This window comes from Acanthochromis polyacanthus, chromosome 12, assembly GCF_021347895.1.
Source record: "Acanthochromis polyacanthus isolate Apoly-LR-REF ecotype Palm Island chromosome 12, KAUST_Apoly_ChrSc, whole genome shotgun sequence".
In the NCBI taxonomy this organism is placed as follows: Eukaryota; Metazoa; Chordata; class Actinopteri; family Pomacentridae; genus Acanthochromis; species Acanthochromis polyacanthus.
Window position 1 is genome coordinate 32,862,743 of NC_067124.1, and position 19,659 is coordinate 32,882,401.

The 19,659-nt window shown below is 46.0% G+C and overlaps 1 protein-coding gene across 3 annotated transcripts in view; it reads right to left on the reverse strand.

Annotated features, from left to right (window-relative positions):
* Positions 1-172: 172 nt before the first annotated feature.
* kirrel3l (kirre like nephrin family adhesion molecule 3, like) overlaps positions 173-19,659 on the reverse strand; it is a 32,882-nt gene continuing 13,395 nt past the window's right edge. The window contains exons 2-15 of one of the 3 annotated variants that reach the window (XM_051957429.1): positions 12,544-12,696; positions 11,750-11,899; positions 9,606-9,763; positions 8,047-8,197; positions 7,795-7,900; positions 7,351-7,499; positions 7,109-7,236; positions 5,752-5,878; positions 4,971-5,071; positions 4,066-4,264; positions 3,148-3,267; positions 2,865-2,974; positions 2,605-2,694; positions 173-2,483 (exon numbers count right to left, since the gene is read on the reverse strand). In XM_051957429.1, the coding sequence (XP_051813389.1) occupies positions 1,992-2,483; positions 2,605-2,694; positions 2,865-2,974; positions 3,148-3,267; positions 4,066-4,264; positions 4,971-5,071; positions 5,752-5,878; positions 7,109-7,236; positions 7,351-7,499; positions 7,795-7,900; positions 8,047-8,197; positions 9,606-9,763; positions 11,750-11,899; positions 12,544-12,696 (2,234 nt within the window). In that variant the 3' untranslated portion in view covers positions 173-1,991. Of the gene's footprint in view, positions 2,484-2,604; positions 2,695-2,864; positions 2,975-3,147; positions 3,268-4,065; positions 4,265-4,970; positions 5,072-5,751; positions 5,879-7,108; positions 7,237-7,350; positions 7,500-7,794; positions 7,901-8,046; positions 8,198-9,605; positions 9,764-11,749; positions 11,900-12,543; positions 12,700-19,659 lie in introns of all 3 variants that reach the window. The other 2 variants (XM_022202213.2, XM_022202212.2) reach the window with 2 other exon arrangements.

Genomic DNA, 19,659 nt, shown 5'->3' on the forward strand with positions numbered 1-19,659 from the left:
TCTTCATTAAAAGCAGCGCACCACTGGGGGAATAGGAAAATCAACATAGACAGTGCTGCTAATTTATGTATTCATCACTTTTGCTACATGGGAAGCTTTGTTTGTCGCTGTTCTCCATTGCCAATGAAGCTACCCACCAAGCTGATTAAGTCACAGGATTCACGCGAGCCAGTTCTTTATCGGAAATGGTTTTATTTAAATATAAATATGTGTACAAAGGTACAAGCAACAATAGCTCATTTTTAGCAAATAAAATTCTTAATACATTATTAAAAGAATGAACAAACAAATGGCAATTAGTTGTGTTCCAAAAAAGCGCAGTAACTGCATTCAATGATTGATGAACAACTTAGACAAGAGAGTCTGTGGATCCAAATAAATCAACAAAGATAGATACATATGTATATAAAGATACTTTACAATAGAGCAGCTTACACGCTGTACTTTAAGGCTTATATAAAATATAAAAATAAAGACAAGCGATGATGTTTGCCTTCTCACTTTAAGTGACATTTGTTCTCACATTAGGCTGCCTGGTAACAGCTTTTTAGACAAATGGCAGTACAGGCATCCATACTGAAACATCCAGGAAGTGGAATGCAACCGGGACAGGTGCAGAAACCAATGTCTCGAACATGAAATGGACATGAATATAAACGCTGAAGAGTTTCACTAGACACATCATTTTTGCATGCAACAGAGAGAAAGTATGGGCTCAGCCATTTGTACAGATACTTAGTGTTTCAGGGTAGTACTGTTTCTTGTAAACATGTTGAGACAATTTGATTGAGTTGTAGAACTTGAGAGTGTATCGTCCACATCGGGACTGCCTTACACGTCTTACCCCGCCTGAGCCTGCTGAAGTTGACACTGCATTCAAGTTTATTTCAAGTTCAAGATTGCCACCATTTTCTAAAAACTTCAACTTTTGATTGTTCAGGTAATATCCTACTCTTCATTTTACAATCAGAAAACACAGCAGACAACAATACCAAGGGTCAGACAGCAGTTTTAGGTGTCAAACCCTATGTTTTCCCCAATACAATTTTACCATCTTTGGGTTTTCATGGCCTTACCTTGTCCATCCTGGTACAACACACAGTTAAGACAGAGTCCTCCAGTAAAATGAAGGCTAAAATACACATTCTCTTCAAATCTTCTTTTAGCCACTGGTAAGCAACTCTGCTAAATCCAATGTGTTATGGTTGTTATAAGAAGAAACTCCAAGAATACAGCTCAGGCCAGAAGTATTCCTCCGTTGATTAGACTCATCATACAGTTCAGTGCCTGTAGCAATTGTTGGTCAGTACAGCTAGCCTGTTGTGCAGAATAGTTTGTCTGTCTCTGTGGATAGCTCAGTCTTTTGTTGATGATAGAGACACAAATGTGCTTAGAATTCCTTTCGCATGCCAACAAAACACCAAATGACAAACAACAAAAGGTTGGTCATATCGCTTTTTTTTCCTCAAATAGCTTCTGGTATCTTCTTTCAAAGGATTTTAGAGGTCATCTTGACGTTTAGTGTTGACACAAAGTAAACTCTGGAATGCAGGTAAACAGCTACCCCAGGCGTTTTGGCCACCCAAATTCAGGAGATGCATTTTCATATTGAATTTTCCGGTTGGCCTTCGCTCTCACAGAACATCTCCACAGGTTTGGGTGGTCATCATGTAGAGATAACTTAGTGAGGTATCGCACTGTAATGTCCATCATGTGTTTGACTTGAACATCGCAATCTGCTGAATTTTCCAGCTCAGGAGCTCTACAGTTAACATTATTGTAGATCCTGCTGTCCATCTCAGGTTGGTTGGTTGGTTATCCCATAACCTAAATCACAACTCCCTCCAAATACTGTCCAAACAAATCCTTGCAGGACCGTCTTAGTAAAGAAAGTCTCTGTTCATGTTAGTCCAGCCACATGTATGTGGTGGTGACAATGGTTATTTTACTCACTGCTTCTGTAATCTTCCCCTTTCCCACTTTTTGTCCAATCAGACATGAGTCTGCATACGTTGTGAGGGCCGGCCATAGTCGGACTGCTGGGAGGACACTTGTGAGGAGGCATAAGAGAAGCGAGATGAGCTGGACACCTTGCTGGCCTGATCTGATTGGTCATACGCATCCACCTTCTCGTAGGAAGCGGGCTTGACGTAGCTGGTGAAGGCGCGACCGTAGGTGGCAGGTAGGTAAGCCGAGCCACTGTAGAGGGGATCAGTGGGGTAAATGCTCGCTGGTTGGGCAGGCTGCTGCTGGGCCGCTTGCTGCTGTTCGTACGATGTTCTGGCTGCTGTGGTGGTGGCGTATCGGTGGGAGAAGTCATAGACACGAGGCTGAGTGCCGTGCTGACCATAAATCGGGCTGGGGGAGGGCAACTGCGACGGAGTGTAGACTGGCCGAGAATTGGGCACGTATTCAGAAAATCCACTGCTGCGGATGTGGCGGTCGTCGTGGCCGCGAACGTTGTAGTAGCCATTGGTGGGGTCCTGTGAGAAAGACAGAAAATAAATCATCTTAACATTTGTCCAGTATCATGTGCAAAGGACGAAAAAAATGCACACTTTCTATTTTGAGAGTGCTTCTTCAAGTAAGTGTTTTCAGTTTTACCTTGATGTCCGATCTTTCGTCCTCCTCCTCTTCCAGGAGGTCGCTGTGTTCTGTGCGCGACGTCCCAGGAGACTCACTGCTGTTTGGAGCCTGAGGGAAGACCAAGCAGTTTTGAAGAATTACTAGGATGAACAAGACCTTACTTGAACAAGAACAAAAGAAAGTCTGAGCGTTATGTTACAGTGTTACTGTGACTTTTCCCCCACCTTCAGAGAGATACAGATATCTGACTTGTAGAGAAGGTGAACAAATAAACCTACCATGGGTTCTTTGACATCCTCCTCGTCGTCGTTTCCACGCGTCGCATTGTGATCGCTGTGAACAATCTGAACTCTAATGTCACTCTTGGAAAGACGAGTGCACCTTTTACCTGTGGGGATTGAGAAGAGGTTTACTTGACATTACCAGGCAGATTTGCGCTTGCAGATGTACATGCAAACAAGGTGCACAAAACTGAACATGAGCTGTTCAATTTTCAGCTCACAAATACTTCAATTTGTTTGATTTGAAGAATTGGCTGTTGACCCTCGTGCCCATACTAACCGTTGAGCTCACCTTTGCCTGTGTGCCTGCAGCAGAGGGAGACCAGTGTGATGACACAGATGAGCAGGACACAGCCTCCGCCTACTGCTCCGCCAACTATTATTAACATAGGCAGGGCTTCTGAAAGAAGAACAGGAATAGAGGGAAAGATATGAGGAAGAGGGTGGGGGTAGATGAGAAGGGAAGGGATGAAATGAGAGATAGCAGAGCGTAAGTGGCAGTGTCAAAAGTGCAGATCAGAGCAAATGAAGGAAAAGAAAGAGATACATTCATTTGTCTCGCTAATCCAAGAAATGCGCTAGTGCCCATAAATTCATCTGCAGTAAGCCCCGGTCCTCTCACAGCTACTGTAGCATATGCTCATGCAGGCAATCCGGCAACTCACAGCCTGGCTATTGTCTCTAATCTCTCTGAAAGAAGGGTAACAAGGCCTGACATGCAATGAAGCAATAGACAGTAATCTAATTAGAGATTCCAGGAGATACCGCTGCCCATTTCTCTGGAGACCTCGCTCTGCTACGTTGATGTAAATTACTGGCGAGGACCTTATTTTTGGTGTCTGCTGCAACAAAGGTTTCCACTAAGATCAGTGTAGTGGCAGTACTTTAATTTTAAGACCACTTTAAGGTGGCTGCAGCCGAAAAATGCTGAGCTTGGCTGCCAGACAGTGATAGAGAATATGATCCCAGCTGCAAACACGTGTGGATTCCTCCAATTGACTTTTGTCCCCAATCAATATCTACGTTATGGGGCAAACATATTCATTAAAGAAGCCATCTGCTGATTAAATCATATCGATTAGAGGAGCATAATTAAGATAAGCACAAGACAGGGGCACTGCTTTTACCTAATCTAGCCCCCTTCAAAGTAAGAATTGAGAGTATCATTTCTTTGCAGGGCCCCAGTGGGGATTGTTACCTTGCTCCTTCAGAGTGACCAGCGCGGTGCCGGTGCCGAAGCGGTTCCAGGCGGTGCAGTTGTAGCGCAGCTGGAAATCCTGCGCCAGAGTCTCGGATAGCACCAACGACGACAAAACTCCGTGGTCGCTGGTTACCGTCTGCACTGAGTAACGACCAGAGGTGCCAGACGACAGGCTCATGTCCCCAAAGGTCCACACCTGCAGAGAGGAGCGAGAGAAAAGACAACAGGGAGGTAAGTCACCGTCCTGTGAAGAACTCCTCACAGGTAAGCAAAGTAAAGGCCTGCGCTGCTCTTTATCCTTAGATCCCTGGCTGCCTGCTGACTGAACACCGGTTTCGCTCTCTGTTCTGTTTTCTCTCCGCCGACCTCTAAGGTGCTCCGGGGCTGACACAGCTCATGGGCTCATGTTTAAGCTGCCTCCCACGTCTGCCCTGCAGGTGAGGCCTAAGGAGGGTTAGGTAGCTGCACTATGAAATAAGGCTCCTCTCCGCTGTCTCTAGCGCAGGGCCAGCGGGGCACCTGTCTCTCACTCCTCCTCACACCCTAATTATCCTCTCTCAGCCCAGCGTATGCTCAGCAGTTCAACAGGGTCAGCCAAGTGATGCCTCTCGGGCCGCTAATTGAATATGGTTCGGCTGAAACCTGCAGGAAGCCAGTCCTCCACAGCTCCCCGAACTCTTCCAGTCAACGGCTGTGCAATTACGGTTGTGAATATATGTGTGTGTGTGTGTGTACGTGTGTGAGTTGGAGACGTTGCTGGCTCAAAGGTGTGAAGGGGAGGTCAGGGGTAAAGCTCCTCTGAGTGATCGCTCTTGGGTGGGTGTGGCCGGGAAGAAAAACAGAGTGTGTGAACTCCCAAACACAAGTAACCGACCAACAACACAAATAAGAGGCTCACTTACAATCTTATCAGGTGGGGGGCTGCTTCCCACGCGGCACTCCAGCTTGCCCTTGGAGTGCTTGACAGCGTGCTGTGTGGCTTCTGCTGTGATGATAGGTGGACCTGGTGTGAAAAACAAGGGAAGACAGAGAGAGTAGAGAAGTTAAATACAACAAAAAGTAATGCTGACCATTACCAAACTGGGAGATATCAGTTTTTAAGTTCTGTATTTGATAAATAATTCCAAAGTTTGCAAGCAACTCTGAGAAGAAATACATCACTTTAGTAGAAGAGCTAGTTCAAGGATGTACAAATATTTCATTAGAGACAGAAGTTCACAATCCTAGTCAAATTAAAGTGCGTAAGTAATGTTTTCACACTGCTTTAATAGTACTTAAAGTATCAAAAATACCCATTCTGCAATAAAATCACATATTTTCCAATCACAATATTTGATTTTGTCTAAGCACCATGGTAGAGGCAGTTTAACCGTTTTATATACTGTTAGGTATTCCAGTGGTTCCCAATCTAAGGGTCAGACCCATCCAAAGGCTCACAACAGAAATCTGAGATGATTAATGATGTTGGACAGAAGAAATAATAAAGCTTCATTGAACAAATGTACATTTATTTATGACTTCTAATATCCCAAGCCATGAAAGTCCGGGAACCATAACAAGATTTTAAAATCTGTAAAAGATGTCGAACATACTATAATATCTTTAATTTGACATGTAAAGAAATATAAAAGAAACATCCAAAATCATACTTAGTTACTTCCTACTACTGAAGAAGCCACTCACCATTTACAGTGAGAGCAACATCTCTTTCTGCAACTCCAATTCGGGGTACAATGGCCTTGCAGGTGTATGTTCCAGCATCCTCCTGGGTAACAGCCTTCAGCTGCAAGGTGTTACCGTTACTGAGCACCTAGTGAGAGATCCAGGGAGACAAGTGAGAAGTGTGTTAGAGAGAGAAAAAGCGGAAGAAAAAAAAAACGAGCTGCTGCTGGTGGGGAGAGGAGGCAGACAAAGGAAACTGGGACCTTTATCAGTGGCCCACTCATTGTGGAGGCAGCACAGAGGTGGGCTGACCATTGTAACAAATGCTGGTGGTTTGAGTTTAATTTCATTGTGAAGAGCTTTAATCACAGCATTAAGCACTCCAGCCACCGCTGAGTGACCGTGCTGCTGGGGAGATTGTTGTAATTAAACAGTGGGGACAGAACGGAGCGTACTATGTGTGAGTGGGCCCTAGCCTTTGGAGCTGCTACACTCACTCACTCCTTAGCTCATTGATCCTGTCATTCCATCAAGCTGTGATTAATCCATTTACCCCCACTCCTCCCTCCCTCCATCTTCACATCCACCCCCCACTCTCACTCTGTCCAAATTTTTTTTTATTTCAACACACTTATGGAGTAACCCAATTAATCCATTACTTGTGGCTGTGTGAGGGACAGTGGCAGTGGGTGGATTAGAAAAATGCCTGCGCATTTCCCTCAGAGTGGCTGAAAGCGCTCTCTCCTTTGAGATGACAGCATTGCTTATGCCATCCCGCACCATTCTTTACTGGGGGTGCTTTCTGCAGCATAGCCTCAGAAATTATATTAGTTGCCAGGAAAAAAAGCTCCTATGGGATGCCCCCACTAATGGTGTGCGCGTCAAAAGACTTTTACCAGGATGATGTAAAGTGAAGGTGGAAATGTCCCATTTGTTCCACCTACGAAATTGACTTTGAGGAGATGGATACTCAAGTGCAACTGGGCCTTTCTAATGTCTGAGAAGCGGCTCTGAAAGTTTCAGCGAGTGTTGTAATTCTGTTTGCTTGAGCCACACCCTGCCTCAGCTCAGTCATTGACGGGCTGATCGATGGATTGATTGATTGAGTTTGAGCTATGACAGCATGTCATGTGCCGTGATGATGGTGTATGAATCTGTCAGTGGACAGACAGTTTTCTGCCAGAGGCTTTAGCCCTCAGGGAGCATGGTGAGAGGAGGTGTTGAAGATTCAGCCTGAAAAAGAATGTGTGGGAAAAAGTGTGAGGGATTCATGCCTCAAGGCCATGTGTGAATGTTTCTCTCTGGAGGAACAGTGTTGAGGGGTGGTGTTGAAGCTTTGCCATCAAGATAAAGTGGCGACTAGCGTTTGTTGCCTTACCACGCTGGAGCCTTGCTTGGTCCAGGCCAGGGTCAGAGGAGGGTTCCCAGTCCACGCGCAGGTAAAAGCAGCATCCATTCCGATATCCACCGTCATGGGCTTAGGCTCCGACAGCAGTCTGGGGCCAACTGGGGTGAAGCAACACAGACAGCCAGCGAGAATCAATAAGAGGCTGCTTTTAAAGCCACATATACTTCAGAAAATCTCAAAAATACACAGTGTTCGCCTTCAGTTAAACTCACATTGGACATCCACCAGAGTGCTGACGTTGGTGCTGCCCACAGAGTTGGACACCTCGCAGGAGACGGGGTCGGTGAAGTAAGAGTAGTCCACCGTCACCTCGAGGCTGTCCCCGTTTGCCTCGGAGATGGGCACTCCTCCTTTGGACCACCTGGGACAGATGAATAATCACATTATACACCCACATTAGTTCGGGGAAGGCACTTAGCCATGCGTATCAAAGTGGCTGTTAGCTGATTCGTAGCTTGTGCCAATCAATGCTGCCAATCAAGCAGCCCATTTAACCCAATGAATCTGCTAAACACTTGGCATCCTTGCGCTGCTTTGCTGGATTTCGTCGGTACTCTGCCGTGTTTCGCAGCATCTTAAAATAGCTTGAACTATTATCGCAGATATTTTAGTCAGTGCAGAGGGAAACAACTGAGATTGAAGTGACTGATGCCTACCTGTATCCAGTGATTTCAGGATTGGCTGAAGCAGAGCAGATGAAGAGCACCTTGGCTCCTTCTGTCACAGTCTGAGGTTGGACTGACAGAGTCACCGAAGGAGGGTCTGTGAGACGCAGAAACATCCATGTTAGTGACTAAATCGGGCTTTAATGGTGTAACAGCATTAATTCTGCTCCACAGAACACATCTCACAGCATGCGCTCTGCAACAGTGTGCTATTTTAGAGGTCCTTGTTGATGCTGGACTCACGCTGAACATTGATAGTGATGGATGTCTGTCGTCCAGCAGGGGCAGCTGGGTTAAGAACCCTGCAGGTGTAGGTGCGTCCAGAATCGCTGTCCTCCGGGACGATTGGAAGCATACTGACAGCCGCCTCCCTCTTCCCATCCTCCATTAGTGACTGCAAAAGGTGGATAGCAACACGGAACTTTAAAATCAGCTCACACAAAACAAGCCACTTGCCATTTTTGACCTGCACCACTTAGAAATATCTCTGTGACACTGCAGGTCTCTTTTTGTTTTCTCACGTGTGAAGCATTAATATCGCCATCCTCTTCTCTGGCATAGCAGTTAAATCATATATTTTACGATGCAGCAGGGGATATTTTGCTGTTCCCACATTTCTGAGAGTGTTCCCCGTCAGCGCTCCGTGTTTGTCATCATCTTTTAAATCTATTTACTGCTCACAGAAATCAATACGCCTAAGTGAGGGAAGGTGTAGATTCTGAGGATATGGCTCACTGCTCTCTCACTTTCTGCCTCTCTTCCTCATACGCACATACACAGGGAAAAAAATAAAAAAAAAGTGATAGCCAAGGCGCCTGTGTGTCTTTTTTTGGGAGTGGTGACAGTGAGTAAGAAGTGTCACACATCTTTGGAAAAGAGCAAGGGCGAGCTGAACCTTTTCCCTAGACGGCCAAATCAATGGTGCAGGTCTTTCACTTCCTCAGCCAGACACACACACAAAACACATTTTTATGCTAGATCAAATCACATCTCTCCCTGTCACCACCCCCTCTCCCTCTCGGACAAAGCACTGCCTACCCGGAGCCTCACTTCTTACATTCTCTTGGTTTTTCACATAGCTATAGCACCAGTCAACCCTGTGTTCATTCCCCCCCTCCATCTCCTCTATTCCTCCTTTCCTCCACATTCCTCACATCTCACATCCTCTCCTCGCGCTCCTCTCCAATCCCATTCCCTCCCTTCTCACTGCAGGCTCTCGCCTCCTTAAATGTGGCGTTTAGCGTCGTTTAGCGTGGTCAGAGAGCATGAAAAATGTGACACTTTCCCAGCCGCAGCTGGCTTACGCTCCGGCGCATCCCCATTGTGTTTCTACATTGTTGTGGGTGATTTCTTCTCTGCAGAAACTCTACTGTATGAAACACTCATGCCTGTCTGAGCTTTGGCATGCTCCAGTTATGCTGTAGTGTCGCTGCATTAGCGAGCAAAGGGGGGATGGTGGAGGTGGAGGGGTGGGGGGTTAGGGAGTGAGAGGGGGGAGAAGGTGGGATGGGAGGAGGGGGTCAGGCATGAGTGGAAATGGGAGGGGGACTGCAGAGAGTGAGAGAACAAATCTTGCGAGAGAAGGGTGGCGATAGGGGAAAAAAAGCGGGATACCATGGAGGACAGATGAGAAAAATAAAAAGAGAAATGGAAGAATATGAGAGAAGTATTATACCCTAAGAGAAATTATTTCTGTTTTGAATAGCTTTGCATTTATTTCTGCCCGCTGTTACATTTTGTAATATCATGTGGGTGTTAGTGATTGAATGATAATGCTGGGCATAGATCTGTTCTCAGTGTACCTTGGAATAAATTGCAGTCTCCATGACCTCTCCATCTCTGTACCAGGTGATCTCAGCAGCAGGTTTGGCTCCCGAGGCTCTGCAGGTGAGGTTGTGTGGTGTGTGGGCCTTAAGACGTACAACAGGGCCGCCTTCCACCACAGGGTCAGAAGGAGGAACTGTAAAGCAGAACAAACATACCACTCAAAACAAAAAGACTCATTACAGCTCCAGGCGGCTACAGAGCCATGAAGAAGTAATACTGATACTCAGCTTGTTGTTGCTCTTAGCTCAGCATCAGTATATATATATATATATATATATATATATATATAACAATACCTTCTCATTGCCAAGTGTCTGCTTAACAAGGTGTAGTTTCAGACAGGAGAAAAGACCATGAACAGTTGTCATTTGGAGGAAATAAAGAAGCACACTCAACCTTATTTATTTCCTTTCTTGGGACTGGCATTATTGCTCTATTTGCTCTTACTGTTGCAGAGTGATGTTTCAACTGAATTGCTTATTTGTTCATTTATTTGCATGGTTTCGCACGCACCACTGGCAAGCCAAGCGCGCCACCCCTGATGAAGGCGTCTATCTCCCCAACCAATAAGAGAAGGCGTAAACATGGGGTTTGTGCTGGCCTTTCTCGCACCCTCCACCGAACCAATTTCACTGTGTGTATCTGAATTGTCAGAGGTCCTTCCGCTGCCGCGGCACGGACACTAATGGAATCCGAGTGCTAGGTGATTTTAATTTCCATGCCGATTCCCCTGACTGCACTCCCACCGTTGACTCCTTTGACTGCACAGGATTGCTTTGGTCTCATCTGGCCACATTGATTTACACAGACACACACATGCAGACATATGCATACACATTCACGGCAACAGCCCCCCTTTACCTCTTTAATGTCCACACAAAACCATAAACCGCAGGCTCCTGAGCAGTGCACCTGATTTCATTTGGATGTTTATAAAATGCATATAATGTTCATGAACCATCCCAGCTTGGTCTTTGGGAGAGCATTTAATGTAGAAGCGGCAGTTTTATAAACTTTCATGGCAGCCTCCACGTATGCAGTCTTATGGCAGTGTGTGGGTATGCGCTGGCAGCACTGCTTTGTGCTGCTCTGCGAGGTTTTGACAGGGACACTGGATGCAGAAAGGTGGGCAGATGAGCTTGGGTGAGCTCTCTGAAGCTGTGCATTTAGTAGAAATGTTCCAGCACAACAGTGATGATCTCAATCTGCCTGCCTCGCCATGGCAACCCTATCTTATCACCCTGTTTCAATGAACTCAGAACGAACACCTTAATAGCAACAGATGGATTCAAGGACAGCAGGCTCAGAGGTAAAAGGTTTGCATTATGTCGTGGTGTAAGCTGCAGCAACAGGTCTGTGTAATTGTTCCCTCTGAGTTTTCCCTTCTTTCTGAATATTTGCTTGCAGGGCAATTTAGGCACAATTGACAGGGCTAATTAAAAGAGTGATATTCCTTTGCATGCCACCAGATGCCAGCAGTGCTTTGTCGATTCCGATTCCCACAAGACCTGGCGTTCCTCCTCTCCTCCTCACCAACCCCCCCAGCCCCACCTCTGAAACGTCTGTGTGAAGAAGTAGATCACTCACATCACGTTAATGTAAAATCCGCCTTGCGGTTGACAAATGTTGTGGCTCACTGTGAAATGTGCTAACTGTGCAGACCCTGACTTTCAGGCGACTACGCAAGTCATTTGTGACTGCAGCAATCACATTATTCTAGACGTCCACAGTCTTGATTATCACTACTCAGAGTACAGGCCTTTCCTTTTATCCCCCCTTACTGAATATCGAGGCCGAGCCTTGCTTAGTGTGAATTATGCTTTCGAGACATGTTTTTCACCAGAAAACTAGATTTACAACATGCTTATCTATGGTTACTGATAAGAAATTACTCTATGAATTGCAAATCACTAGCGTATTTGAATGTATTTTTCGTCCACGGTGTGATTTGAATATGATTATTTTGAGTGTTCCACATGTGTTATTAGCTTATTTGTCCACATGTTTTTTGGGGGTTTTGTGATGAAGACACTCCCCTGATTTTTCCCAAGCTCTGCCAGCCTGCAGGCCTTGGCACAAGGGCCAACTGTGAGGATCATGCGTGAGCTGTGTATCTTACCTAGTACAGTGAGCTTGGCACGGTGGGAGCGCAGCGCCGCCTGTGTAGCCTGACACTCATACACCGCGTCATCCGCCAACTCTGCTGAATCGATCAGCAAGCTGTGCTCGCCTGATAGCGGGTCGCCCATTAAGGAATAGCGCGTCCAGCCTGCATGAAGCCAGCACAGAGAATGGAGTCAGAGACAAACAAAACCAACCAACAACAAACACATAATGAAAGGACAATAAAATGAACAGACTTGTGTCCCGAACAAAGGCGGAAAGGAACGTGGCAAGGCTCTTTAAGACACTAAATGAAAGCGAGCAGCACCTCACAGAGCCAGGCGCTGAGCCATTGTGTTAGCAGAGGAGCGTGAGGCTCAAAAATGCAACACGTGAGGCGGCTGCTGCATAAGGAGAATGTCCTTTAAACACAGACACAATAAAGATGGGGTGGCTAAGGTCAAGAGGAAGCCTCTCCACCCTCTCTCTAGTCTGCCACACATTTAAATGTCAGCGCGTGACAAAAGCCAATTGATTATCCACCTTCCTACAAGACTCTTAAAATGCTAACCAACAAATTAAAGTTCGGTGTGTGCAGCAGGAGCAGACCTGTCTGCAGTACATTGTTCTCTCACCATTCATTTGTGTAAAACCCCAACGGTTGACAGAGAGAGACTTGATTTCTAATGAGACCTGGCATTGATCGCAATGAGACAGACGGAGACAGAGAGGGCAATAAACAAAGAGAGGGCAGCAGAAGAAAGAGTGAGACAGACAGAACGAAAGAAACAAAGAGGTCAGTGGTCATACCTGGTAGGTCTCTCTCTCCACCCAGTGCAAGGCCATCTTTGGTCCACTGTACCATTCCTCTGTAGCCCACAATGACACACGGTAGAGTCACCGACTGACCGGATACAACCACCTGGTCCTGGGGTTGCTGGGAGAAGTAGGCCGCTTGGGTGGCTGCTGAGAAAAACAAGAAAAAGGACAATGTGAGCATCACATCTCTGATCAGTTCACTTTAATATTCACTAAATAGCCATAAAATATACAGGTGCCCATAGTGCTGTAAATGGTGTTTCTCAGAATGTAATGGCAGCACGTTTCTGCAGCGCCAGCAGAGAACGAGAAAAGTGAACTGTAAGAGGTGTGAAAAAAATTAGGCTCCCATGAACTGGTCGGCTGTTGTTTTCAGGGCACTCTCTGAGACGAGGCTGACGTGTGAAATTTTTTTTTCTTCTTCCTCCCACTGCAAATGTGGCTTCTAAGAGGAAGAGTCAGCTGCGCCTCATAACTTATTTAACTCTTTCCCAAGACCATATGGTTATATGCTCAGTGACATGAAGCAAACACACTTTTAGAGAGGGAGAAAAATCTGCCACTCTGTGCTTTTTGTAAAAATGGATGTTAAACAATCAAAACTCCATTAAAGTTCCCGGGGGACCCATCCGTTTGAGCCTGCTGAAAGTCAGCGGAGACACCTGCCTGCCGCTTCGCTGCTGTGTTTAAGTACGGCACGCATTCTCCCCTCCGATTGGCTGGCTCGCCTTCAGACGCATGCAGCAACACAGTGTGAATATGGATTCCCAGCTCCCAACTGTTTGTGCCACTATGCTAAAGATTGAGTATTACAAACCCTATTGGCAAGGGGAAGATGGCAACACTCCAGAGGTAACTAATCCGCAGGGGAAGGTAGGAGGTGAGGGGAGGGAGGCTGGTTGGTTGGTTATCTAAGTAGGGTGTCTGTGCAGAGTTGGGGAAGAGGACTTAAAAAACCTTCCCCTCATTCTCCGTCTTTCTTTCTTTGTTGCTCAGTGGAGAATGGAAGGGAAGGGGGACAGAGGAAGATAAAGAGGGTTCTATTCAGGCAGTGCTAAGCCCCCCCTGAACTGCTTCTCTTGGTGGGAGCGCTTAAACAGACAGGGTTGCCCCCCCCCCCCGAACCCGCGGCAAAGAAAGCCACTGAAAGGAGGGCAACATACGGCGGCCAGAGACGCGCTATTGTCCCCTTGTCCCTCTCTTTTAATAGGCCTCTTCATTTCCAATCAATCCTGCTAAATGCAAGTTTAATAGCTTTTCAATAGCAGCTTTTCCCCCCAGAGGGTAGCTGGGATTTTCTCTCTCTCCCTCTCTCACCCCTTTTCTCTTCCCCCTCTTCTTTCTCACTCCATTCTCTCGAGTTTGCTGAAAAGGGGGCTTCCGAGGTTGTTGGCAGTGTTTATTCCGCACTCAATTACCCACTTCATCTCAGGGTGCACCGTGGACTGAACCTTACCCCCTTGCCTTCCCCTCACCCCTTTTTGCACCCTCCCGCCTCTGTCGCCCAGCAGCACAATTAAAGCCGCCAAACAGTGAGCTCATCAGGAACGTGAGTTCTCCACAAACTCAAGACCGTTGCGAGGTTCTTAACAACCGCCTCAAAGCCCCATTTTTTCACATGTGCCCATTGTCTCTTAGCCTCCATCTGGGGCGTTAATAGATAGTTGAGCAGGGAGACAGGGGGGGAATAAAGAACAAGATCAGAGAACAATGCATGTTAGCTCCCCAATATTGTCTCCAGCTACATCATTTTACCAAAGGGGTTTTTTAGAAGCCAGACTGAGCAGCGGGCGCAAACAGGTAGACTGTATGTGTGTCACGCGCTGTGGATCAAAAGAGGCCAATTTGAGAGCATCAATGAGAAGTGAAACGTCTTGGAGCTCAGGCTATTAGGCATTTAGTGAAGGCTGGCATTTTCCCGTCATACCTTCAAAAATGCTGCTTTTACAGTCTGCCCGTCTGTCCCTAACATTCTGCCTTTATGAGCTATTGAGCGTTCCCATATTCCTCCCCTTTGCCGAGTGGGCTGGGGATTTTCCTCTTTGTACTTGCAACAGTACAAACATTGATTGCAATTAAGTATCTTGCCCAGAGTATCTAAATGTTTACAATGGGTAATAATTCACTGCATTGGTTGATTGTTTAGATGGATTACATGCATTGAATTGTTTCTCTTTACCTCACCCACATGCAATTTCTCATGCTTGCATATGGCAATTAACGCAACGCATGCTCACACGTACATATAAAATACAGAGAGCATGTGCTGTAGAGAATATCTTCACACCATATGAGTGATTCATTGCTCTCCAGATCCCTTATTGAAAATGCTCAACAGAACATCTCGACTGGCTAATGACTCATGCCAGATTCCTTTAATTCCTCCTTGCTGAATTAGACAATTCTTTGACGGTGTATTAGCAGCTTAATTACATGAATACATTTCTGACGGGGAGAGAGAGGGAGGAACGGAACCAGACAAAGCAGAAGTGGAGGAGAAGCAGTCAGAAGAAGTAGGGAGCTGTGGGTGTGAAGAGGCCCGTTTCTCGGTGCGCTGCGGTGTCACGTACACACACGCATGTACACAAACGGAGTTTCTCAGTGTTTTTCGCCAGACTAAAAATGAGGCGAATTGGCTGCAGTTGAATCGCGTTCAAAAAGAAAGACTTCAATCCCCATGAAATTCCAACATTGCTGCAGTGGATGTGAGTTTTTTTTATTTACCATGTTGTCTTGAATACCGTGCAGGTAAATATGTGCAGAGAAGATTAGTCGTACCACGTGTGATGTGCTTAATGTTCTATTAAATGCAGTTAAAATTTAGTTTTGCCAGTCCACGTTACAGAAAAATCCACGTTTCTTACCTTGCTGGAGTGTGTGTGGCTTTCCATCCCCCAGTAACAAGGTCAAAACACATTTGGCCTGATACATTTTAATCCGGATTTCTCAAAATGGAATATCATTTCACGCCGCTGGATGCACATGGGGCTAAGTTTATGTGTGTGCATTTCTGCCTGACTGTGTGAGTTCGGTGTGAGCTTGCCTGCCTGAAAATGTGCGCGCATGTATGTTTGTGTCTGTGGGTGCATCTGAATGTGTGAATGAGTTTGGAAGATGGAACAGTGTTAATAGGGAGAGCAGCTTGTCATGCACTGGAGGGCACATTTAGCAGTTACTTTGACACACTGACTTTGCTGTTTCTGTCACATGATTGGAGTTAAGTGCAAAAAAACCCAGCCTGCCCGACGTGGACGCAACCTATTAAAGAGCTTTTACGTTGACCCTGGTTCTGCCTGCACTCTCACTCTCTCTCTCTCTCCGTCCATCTGAACTGATAGGGATACATCCACATCAGGAAGGATCAGGAAGAGATGGACAGATGTCAGCAATGATCCGTCCACCGCTGGACATCTGCCTTGATAGAAATAGATTGAGGCAGTCGTTCCATGTACGTGTGTGTGTGTGCTGAAAATGTGTATGTGTAAGCACTGGCCATGATGCTAAAGACTGAGAAAGATAATGGCACTGCAGATGACCTTTAGATAAAATGTGAGTCTAACACACACAGTGCATTTGCTACCAAGTCTCCAGCACAGTCATAATCAGCTACACAATCTGATGGAATAAAAACAAAAAACTGCATCTGAGGCCGCAAGTCAGTTTAACCCAGCAAGTCAAGTCCTTGGAATAAAACGTAAAATAACATCAAAACCCTGCACTCTGTTCATTTCCCCATGTTTTACAATGACACTCAAGCGCATATCTTGTTGAAAGGAGCGTGTTCGCAGAGAGTCCCTATTTTAGTCCTGATTTTATTCCATGTCCTCATTCCCATCTAGTGCGAAGAGTGCAACAGCCAGTCCTGTGGGGTCTATAAATATAAGTGCTCTCAACTTGACTGGACGATTTGCCTCCGTGCAGTAATAATTCAAAATGTTAAAAAATAGCACCAGATATCTACTTGCATGTTTGCCCCAGTGGTTAAAAAATTTGGAGGAAAAAAAAAAGGGCCTGCTGGTGTGACTTTTCCACAATAAGAGCTTGAGAGTAGAAAATGAGGAGGAAAACAGTACAAAAAACAAGGCAATTGGCAAAAAAAGTGTCAAGCTTGGAATAAACAACCCCTTTCCCCAAATGCCATCCATTGTGCCTTGTCTAGATAAGGCTTCTAAATCGGGCTGGAAAATGGGAGCTCCATTTCTCTCTGTATGGAATTATTATCCCTTTGTTTTGAGTCAGGCTCTTTTGTCTTCCTTTTCCTGTGTGTGTGCGCTTGCGTATGTGCGTGCAAACAGACAGTAGTGCTGAGGAGTAGCTGAACCAGAGTCCCACGGGAGACCACTGCACCCATCTCATGCTTGATCTGGCTACTATGCTCATTACCATGGCTCCTACAGAACTTCTGAGGGGCTTGAAGGGGGGCTAACAGCAGATACCACCCACCAGCTCGTGGCAGTGTGACACCCAACATATGCGCTACATGTGTGAGCACCTCTCGGGTTTTTCTTTTTGACTCGGACCGTTGCAAACAACTCCGGCTTGTTTCTCTGCAGATGGTCTTGTACCTTAATGCAGCCCCGGCTCTCTTCAATCCTTTTCTCTCCCACGTTGCATTTCAGCTGCACTCCCACCCGCCCACTCTCACTATCTTTTCTCCCATTCTGCGTTTTTGTGCCCAAATTGCAGTCTAACAGCTTTTTAAGAGCTGTTTTGCCGGAGTTTAATCCTCCTAGCCTCCCCTTTCAGCCTTTATTCCATTGTGAAAATCTTGGCTCAGACCTAGACCCTTTTTAGGGAGTGGACCCGCTCATCCACCCAACCTCCCCTCCCTCCCCACGCCTCCTCCTTCCTGCTGCTCTGCCGATACCCCCCACCCAGGGCATCCTCTCTCTCTCTCTCCCCATTCCTGCATCCATTTACAATCCATCCTCTCATTCCTCTGCTTATCACTCGTACGTCTGCACTCAGTGAGCCGTGATCCCTGAAATCAATGCCTAGCAGGCCCCCCTTGAGAGTTATATAAGGTGTTACTAATTGTTGATTTGCTTTCTGCATGCCTCTTTCTGCCTTCACTCTGCTTTTCCAGACACTGTGTCAGCTGTCATCTCCTGCCAGACTCTCCCTCGCACTTTCTCTCCCCATCTCTTCCCTTCTCTCCCTCCTGTATCCCCTGTCCCTTTTCTCTCGCTCTCTGCATCCCTGGTGTGAAAATCACAGGGGTTTGTGTCAGCTTGTCAACACAACACTCACGAAAAGCAGGGTAGGGGGAACAACAAGAAAAAAAACACTATATGTTAGAAAGACCAGAAAAACTGAGGTAAGGTAAAAATGGAAAAAGTAGTCTCCTGTCAGCTCCCAATTGCAAAGGAGCGAGCCTGAGAGGGGATTGATGGAATGCTGTAATCAGTCTGTCTCCAAGGCTGTCACCACAAGGTTTTTTCCCTGCTGGAATAGGGCGCTGCACACATCAGGGCAGCAGCGAGGCTGATCGCATGGGCGAGCAGCGGCAGAGTTTCTCCCTGGGTAGCTGCTACAACAGATGCAGTGGATAGTGTAATAGAGTGGTATGCATACAAGGAGAGGAAGGAGTGAGAGAAAAAAGGAGGAGGAGGCTGGTTGGCTGGCTACGTGGATGGAAGAGGAGGGGGAGACCAAGAGTGCTGATATGACATAGTCAGTGTGTGAGTGAATGGTTAGTGTGCTGCAGTGCCCAACAATGTGCCATAAATACACTCATTCTTGTACCGTCTCCTCACACTCGCCACTCTCATGCACACACAGATGCACACTCAGTGTCACAGTCCCATATCTTTAGGGTGTCTAGTGGGCAGAAGCATCTCTCTGAGTATAATTCTAGCACAGCTTTTAAACAGTACCCCCCCTACTCTGAAAGCCAAGAGCCAAAGAGCTGAGAGCTGACTCCGTGCAGACAGATAGCAAGTGACTGGCTGGCTGGCAGGAGGACAGGAAATAAAAAGCCATATTAAAAAAAGAGAGAAAAAGGGAGGGAGCCAGTGGTGGTGGTATGAAATTGTCTGTACACATCAGCTAGCAGCGTTGACAAGATGTTGATTGAGCTAGTCTTGTCATTTCGTTCCTGCTTACCCGCTGGTGTTTTCACTGCAAGACAGCTGCTGGCTGGATCTATGTCACAGTTCCACCCCTTTTCTGTCCCCCCTCTTTTTCTTTTTTTTTTTGTTGCTTCTCTTTCTCTTTCTGTCTCTGTATCCCAATTTCCCTTCTCTGCCTCCCACCCCCTCTTTCACCGGTGTTTGGATGGAAGGGCTTTCAGTATAATTTACTGTGCTTTTAAATCATTAACTTCTTGTGCTGTTTGCAAAAGCCCTGCTTTAGTGTGTTCATAACAGCTGACATGGTGGATGAAACAGCTATGGTACGTGACATGTGGCAGAAAGGCAGCAGCTCAAAGACGAGCAGGAGTGGGGGAAAAAAGAAGAATCATTCCCAGCTGCAGACAGAACAAGTAAGCAAAACAAATAAATATATTAATAAGTGATAGATTAAAAACCCATAAAACAATGAGGAGATAATGTTAAAATTGCCTCCATCTCTTGCTTTTTCTAAAAGGCTGTGGAAATGAAAACAAAGGAATTCTCTACATAGATTCTGTACTGGGACTCTGGGCTTAATGCTCTGGGGTATCAATTAATTTAGTCAAGGGATTTGCGGCCTGCTCTTCCTAATTGAGCCCAGTGGAGACCCCCTTGGCTCTCCACGATAGGAAGCAGTGCGTTTCATAATTAATACTTTTTTTTCCCCTTTTATTATTATTATTTTTTAATGAGGGTGGTAATGCTGTAAATGTATGCATCTCATTAGAGTAAAAGGGCCATCTACACTATTGTTCACTTCTGCAGTGTTTGCTGCTGGTGAGATGAATAAGAGAGACAACCTTACTCAGACGCAGCGATGGCACATTGAAGTCAAAGCCGCGCTTTGTGTGTGTTTGAATATAAAACACAACTAGCTCAATGAGAGTCTCATTAGTGTTGCTTAATATGTGTGCTTTTTGAAGCTTAGAGGTTAATGCCCGACTTGCCTCCATTTCACTGGAGCTCTTTTTAATTTGATGCATAATTCTTTTTT